At 32.3% G+C, this 7,500-nt stretch overlaps 1 protein-coding gene across 2 annotated transcripts in view; it reads right to left on the bottom strand.

Moving 5' to 3' along the window:
• Positions 1 to 1,874: 1,874 nt before the first annotated feature.
• Positions 1,875 to 7,500, bottom strand: part of LOC145273766 (uncharacterized) — a 73,120-nt gene continuing 67,494 nt past the window's right edge. For both annotated transcript variants that reach the window (XM_080127106.1, XM_080127105.1), the window contains one exon: positions 1,875 to 3,439. In XM_080127106.1, the coding sequence (XP_079983232.1) occupies positions 2,907 to 3,439 (533 nt within the window). In that variant the 3' untranslated portion in view covers positions 1,875 to 2,906. The remainder of the gene's footprint in view (positions 3,440 to 7,500) is intronic.

Raw genomic sequence — 7,500 nt, 5'->3', positions numbered from 1 at the left:
TCTAATTGTTTGTTTAGTTTAGAGAAATGGTACTGTACTGGGTATGGACGCGCGCACCCGTGAAAGTGTGCGTGTGCTTTATTGTGCTTTTTTTTTGGTTTCGTGTGTGAGGGTGCGCATTTACCCCAGTATGCATGCGTGTAAGTGTATTTTGTGTTTTGCCTATTTATGTGCATAATTATGGAGAGATGTTTAAGGCGGGGTTAAACTTTGCTATGAAGTTTTTTTCTTGCGTTAGCATATATATATGTATATATACATATATATATATGTATATATACATATATATATGTATATATACATATATATATGTATATATACATATACATATATATATGTATATATACATATACATATATATATATGTATATATACATATATATATATATTTATATAGGCATATATCTATATATACATATACATATATATGTATGTATATATACATATACATACATATATATATTTATATATGCATATATCTATATATATATATGTATATATATCTGTGTATATATGTATGTATATATATCTGTGTATATATATATGGTTGTATATATATCTGCATATATATATGTATGTATATATATCTGTATATATATATGTATGAATATATCTGTATATATGTGTATGAATATATCTATATATATGTGTATGAATATATCTATATATATGTATATATATATATATATGTATATAAATGTATATATATATTATGTATCTGTATATATATATATTATGTATCTGTATGTATATATTATATATCTGTATATATATATGTACACATATATATATGTGAGAGAGAGAGAGAGAGAGAGAGAGAGAGAGAGAGAGAAATTACTTCAGATAAAGCAAGAAGCCACTTGATGTAAGACGTTAAAAGGAAGGATATATGGTTATAGCTAAGACAACATATCCCTATTGCTTTTAGTCTTGGACCCCCTCCCCCCCCCAAAAAAAAAAGCAAGGTTATGTGTAGGAGGAAAGAAGTTCCATTAAAATTTAATAGCAATGAAACAAAGACTGTTGGATATTTATAACTGAAACTTGGTGGGCAAGTTAGGCATATAATTTTATTTGTGACAAATTTGGTTGCATTGAGTTGTAAATTTTATTGACATTATTATTCATTGTTGTGCTTTTTTATGTGTTCAGTATTATTAAAACGGTACTAAAACAAAGACTGTTGGGAAATTAATGTTGGACCTTTGTGGACAAGCCAGGAATACATTAAAGCTTAATTGTACCAAATATGGTTAAATTGCAGAACGAATTGTGAATTTTATTAACGATTCCATTGGTGGCACTCGATTGGGTCAGCCTGTGTGAAAAATATTGGAAAAGGAAAACAGTCCATTCGACAAAGATATTCTGTCGTGTTTAATTAAAAAAAACGTGAGAATGTGTTTTTCTCTTCGTTCTTTTTCCTTTTTTTTTCAATAAAAACGAAAATTTCTCTTCGATAATCTTGATAAATCGAAGGAATATTTTTACAAACGTTGGTAGCCAGACTTTGTGGACACCTTGTATATATATATATATATATATATATATAATATATATATATATATATATATATAACTACTTCGTTTCATCACATAAATTCATACATATACGAGAGTATAATTTATGCTTAAACTAAGTACTTAATACATAGGTAGAGCTAGGTAGTAATTTATAAAAATATATATGGCAATTAAACTACACAGAATATTCCATGTTTCATTTTCGGGACATGAACCTGACGAATTTTCACGAGAATGAAACGCGGAATATTCTGTGTAGTTTAATTGACATATATAATTTTATAAATTACTACTATATATATATATATATATATATATATATATATATATATATATATATCAGTATTCCTCTTTCATTCATGCGCAAACATTTCCATATATTAAAAAGAAAAAATTATCAACTTTCGAAATTATTTGACTTAGTTTCAGTGTTGTTTTAGAACAATTGCCAGTAAAAATATTGAACTGAGGACATTATTTTGCATTTTCGCATCTCTCTCTTTCTCTCTCAAAGTCAGAATGGTTCAAGCAGAAATATTTTTAGTTTTAACCCCCCCCCTCTCTCTCTCTCTCTCTCTCTCTCTCTCTCTCTCTCTCTCTCTCTCTCTCTCTTTCCTTTCATTTGCGTTGTCCTGTACACCGCAGATGAAAGCCGGGCACATCTTACGAATACAGTTCTGATAACACCACTCATCGAAATGCGCACGACGGGCGTACAGTCCGACGGCTCGACAAGTCAACATCTTCGCTGGCTCCCGACGAGCGTAATGTGGTCTTTCCACTGAGGGAAACTTAGCTTTGTCTCTGGACGTTTCTCCAGGTCTCATACGTAACAGGTCTGTTCGAGCCCAATTCTTTTTTGCCGATGGACGCTGTCCACTTAAATTTTCACTGTTTTTGCCCGGTAAGGCGCTCCCGGTATTCAAACGGACATACCTCAGATCTCTCTCGCATTGACAAATATTAGGCGGACAGTAATTGGCATTACAATTCGCGAAACACCAGCTGTCCATTCCACCGGATAGGGAGATTAACGATCGACATTTTAAGACTGGTTTTACGGTCCACGCATGCGTAAGAGGCTTGGTTGATGATTGCGGCGACTGCTGGCGCCACCAACTGGAAGTATATGACCGAACAGGGGAGATAACTCTTTGGCCTTTATTTTGAAGGCGTTTTTTTCTAGACTGACAAGGTGATATAGTTGTTTGGCCTATTTTAGTCAAGCGTTGACCGATTTGAAGAACGATTTGATGTTCTTTGTCTGGTAACCCGTTCTTGTGATGGAGCTATTTTACGAAGCCACCATTGCCATATTGATTTTTGTAGTACGAGGAGTACCGGAAGTAGAACTAGCTGCTTTATTTTTTTGTTTCTGGGTGATTAGATGTCCTTTAGTTTTGAAATAAATATTATCAAGAGGACTGTCGCCTCGATTTTTTGTAGTCCCAGTTTTTCCCTCTCATGCCCCTGAATTATGAAATTGTTACTTGATGTCATCCAATTTCTTTTTCTAGTTGCGTTTTTGTATTTGATATTCCGTGAAGATTTTACCGCACGTTCTCTGCCGCTATTAACGTCATTGCTACCAGCCGGAAACCAATCCGGGCGATTTTTATTAAACTCTGATTGGCTGTTTTTTGCCCACGTGTTTTTCACCGATTTTCTTTCGGTGGATCTTTGCGTCGGCTGTGTAGAAGTAGTCGCCATGTTTAATCTCTTTTGGGTAGTGTCTGGCACGTTTGTCGTCGATTCGGCTAATCGTTTCGAATTGAATCGGTTTTTGTTTTTAGTTTCTTTCGTCTCTCTTCTTGTGTTTGGTTTGATAGAAACATCTGCACAATTATAAAACTCCTCTTGTGGTCCACATCCGACACAGTAGAGGCCGGATTTGACATCTTTGTCCCACGTATTGCCTGCCGAAAAGTAAAAAAAGCGACAACATTAGTTAAACGCGGTTTCGTTTATGTTTCGTTTTTTTTTGTTTTTTTTTTTAGATGGGATTAAGAATTTTATCATTTAGATTCAATTTACTATTCCCATCTTTAGTGTTATTTTCATGTTTCGGTCGATGTAAACTCCGACCTTCTCTCAATCAATTAACCATCATGATCATCGTATGAATCCGAAAATTCTATTGTTTGCATTGGTTTCCCTGATATTTTTCTAGTCAGAATTCTTTCTAGAAAGATATCGGGTATTTATGGGACGGACTACAAGAAGGGTGCCAACATCCTAAGTGAAATATATATACAATAATTTAATATATATATATACAATAATATAAAATATATGTAAAAATGTAGATTGTGGTGGCATAAGGACGATTAAGATATATCCCCGAGCAAGTCTAATAATTTAACAAATTCTTTCTGTCGTCAAAGCAACGGCTTGCGTGAAAGAATTGAAACTGGCCCCAAAATCTTTAAACGTCAGAAAGATTTTAAAGACTTTGGAGTCAGTCTCAATCCTTTCACGTAAGCCGTCGCTTTACCAACAGAAAGACTTCGTAAAATCATTAGAATTGCTCGGGGATATGTCTTAATAATTCTCATACCCTTCACACTCAGTTGTAAATATATTTTATATGATTGTACATATATTTAATATTATTGTATATATATTTTATATTATTGTATATATTTTTTATATTATTGTATAAATATTTTATATTACCTACTATATAATAAAATAATTGCAGAAATTCCCCTCTGAACCAAATTACCAAACATATGATGTATGTGTATATATATATATATATATATATATATATATATATTATATATATATATATATATATATATATATATGCACACACACGGTAATTTGGTTCAAAGGGTAATATATATATATATATATATACATACATATACACGGTAATTTGGTCCAAAGGGAAAACTATATATATATATATATATATATATATATATATATATATATATATATATATATAGTAGGCTTATATATATATATTGGATATTTATACCTATATATATATGTCATCCACATACAGTACTGTTTCGCTGTTTCACAGTTCACAGGGCGACTAGACATGCAACTATCTCAAGCCAGCATCGAAACTCGATCGTCCAAACAAGAGTCGGAGCTTCTAACCGTTGCGCTATACGGCTGCTGCTCTGCGGCAGTGAATTAACAAGGTTTTACATTGTCCCAAGTACCTAAGCTCAATTTGTTTACACAAAGAGCATCGCTTCATACGCTAATGGTAATTTGTATATCACTTCCCCGCTTTACATGCTGCTCCGCTGTAACTTAGTCCACAATATTATTTAGGTCGGATCCGTATGTTTGTTTAGCAAGTGCTTTCGATTGAAACACTTCCACCATCCTCAGGCATATTATTTCTTAAAATTGTGTTATAGAAATTACGTTTGATATTATATATATATATATATATATATATATATATATATATATATATATATATATATATATGATTGTTGAGCTGGATTAAATCCGACGATATGAAATAAAATGGGAGGTGGAAGGACCTGGATACTCAAGGTTTCGCCCGATTTATGCGGGCTTCTTCAAGAGGGATGGTCATTGACGAGAGAGTCGGAGGATTGGGGCTATATATAATGATGGGGGAGAGCAGCGTGTTTTCCTTATGTAAATCATCTTATGTGACATCTAATTTACATAAGGAAAACACGCTGCTCTCCCCATCATTATATATAGCCCCAATCCTCCGACTCGATTGAAACACTTCCACCATCCTCAGGCATATTATTTCTTAAAATTGTGTTATAAAAATTACGTTTGGTATTATATATATATATATATATATATATATATATATATATATATATATATATATAGTTGTCATGGGCACGTGGTGGCTAATTAAGAATTAGGTGGGCGGGCAATTTTTAACAAAGGGAGGACATTTAAACGACAGTCACTCGGAGGAAAGAAGATGTAAGCGGGACACACAAAATAACACACAATCGTATTAATATATAGATTCTATTTTGATTAATAATAGTTTATATTTCGATTAAACTGTGGGAGAGTCGCTTTCTGAATTACGATGCCTGCACCTTGGATTTCTGAGTTTGTTTTACAATCCACAAAGATACGAAGGAATGGTCCTAGATTAAAAAAATATAACTAATCAATGTTAGCAAAGGCAAGATAAGTTACTCTTCTACCTATCTGGAAAAGTTTTTAGTGTTTTTATTCACTTTAATACGTTTATTTGGTTCGAAAAAACGTACAGTGTCAAATGATAGGTGCGAACAAAAAAAATGGCGACTAGCTGACACATAAATATCTGGATCTTGGAAAATGGCTCATAAAAAAAAATTAAAAAATACTGTTAGAAACCCACCCAGTACACGCAACGCAACAATTCCTGGAAACTTTGGACGGGTGCTCGGCTGCTGTATCATCTTTTATATCAATTTCTACCACCCTTTTTTTTCCGCATGGCATTTCATAGGTACGTACAAAATGAATGTCAATGCTCTAGGTGTATCAGAATTTTTGTAGGAATTTTTGACACCCCTAACACGAAACTGCGAATAAAATATAAAAATCTCGTAATTTCTCTGTTAAAAGTGGGTTGTTTATTTTCTTTATGGATTATACTTCCAAAATAAACTATTTAAGTTGTTTTAAAAGTAATAGAAATATTTTTTTTTATTTTTTAAAAAACAGTAATGAATTTTACGAACTCAATATTTTTCAATTTTTAACTTTAAAAATCTATCAAAATTTTTCTATTGATTCTATTTTTACGATATTTTCCATGTTCTTTCCAATAAACCGAATATAATATTTTAGACAAACGTTTTTTTTATTTACGCCCCCTCCATTTTCAAGGGTCTATGAAAAAGTATATAATTAATTTACTCACCAAAGTGTTATATTTTCACAAATTGAAGAGAAAAGGTCAATAAATAATATATTCAAATTTAAAAGAAAAAAAAAGTAGTGTTTTTTAGAAATTTACCTGTAAAGTCCAAAGTTTAAAACCTTTTTTTAAAAAAGAAACCACGTTGTTTGTTTTTTTTTGTTTTTTTTTTTTTGCTTTTTTAATGAAACCTTGATCGTTGTTTGTTTTTTTTTGTTTTTTTTTTGCTTTTTTAATGAAACCTTGATCGTTGTTCCTTTAATTGAAAAAAAAATTAGGCTTGAATTACATTTTTCGAGGAGTTATAAGCTTAGAAAGACGGGGTGGAATTATTCACTATTTTTCACAAAATTTCTGACACACCTAGTGCTCGGCTGCTGTATCATCTTCTATATCAATTTCTACCACCCTTTTTTTTTCCTACATGGCATTTCATAGGTACATGCAAAATGAACGCCGATGCTCAAAATGTATAAACATTTTGACCCTTCCCTTTAATTGAACATTCATCTAAATTTCCCCCGCTTTTTATCTGTGTCTAAACCTACACATAGATTCCACGAACAAAGCTTCTTTCTTAGAACTGCACACCTGTGGAACTCTCTTCCATTTGCCTGCTTTCCAGTTGACCATAATATGGTCGTCTTCAAGTCCAACGTAAACAAGTTCTTGATGGGCCGTTCCTCTAAAGTAATCCAATTTACCAAATTTCCACTACTAACGATTACTACGTCATTGTCCCATTGACCACTGTACGCTTGTTAACCCTTATCCTCGAGTGGCCTCTGGGCCTTGATAAGTGATGACTCCTTTGTAAAAAAAAAAAAAAAAAAGATTGTAGTCTACACTGTACTGTAGAGAATCTAATGTTGATTTTATAAAATTATTTTTTATATATAAAAGGAACTCTGTGTGTGCGTGTGTGTGAGACAGAGAGAGAGAGAGAGAGAGAGAGAGAGAGAGAGAGAGAGAGAGAGAGAGAGAGAGTTCCTTATGTGTAACGTGGCCATTATACTTTAGTAATTCATAAAAACAAAACTGGAAATAAATAAAACCTACGTCAGCATTTTTTTTTTTTACAAAACTTATTTATTACCG

Source organism: Euprymna scolopes, unplaced genomic scaffold (assembly GCF_053919585.1).
Source record: "Euprymna scolopes isolate OS-2025 unplaced genomic scaffold, ASM5391958v1 sca158, whole genome shotgun sequence".
NCBI lineage: Eukaryota > Metazoa > Mollusca > Cephalopoda > Sepiida > Sepiolidae > Euprymna > Euprymna scolopes.
This window is presented reverse-complemented; position numbering and strand designations above follow the sequence as displayed.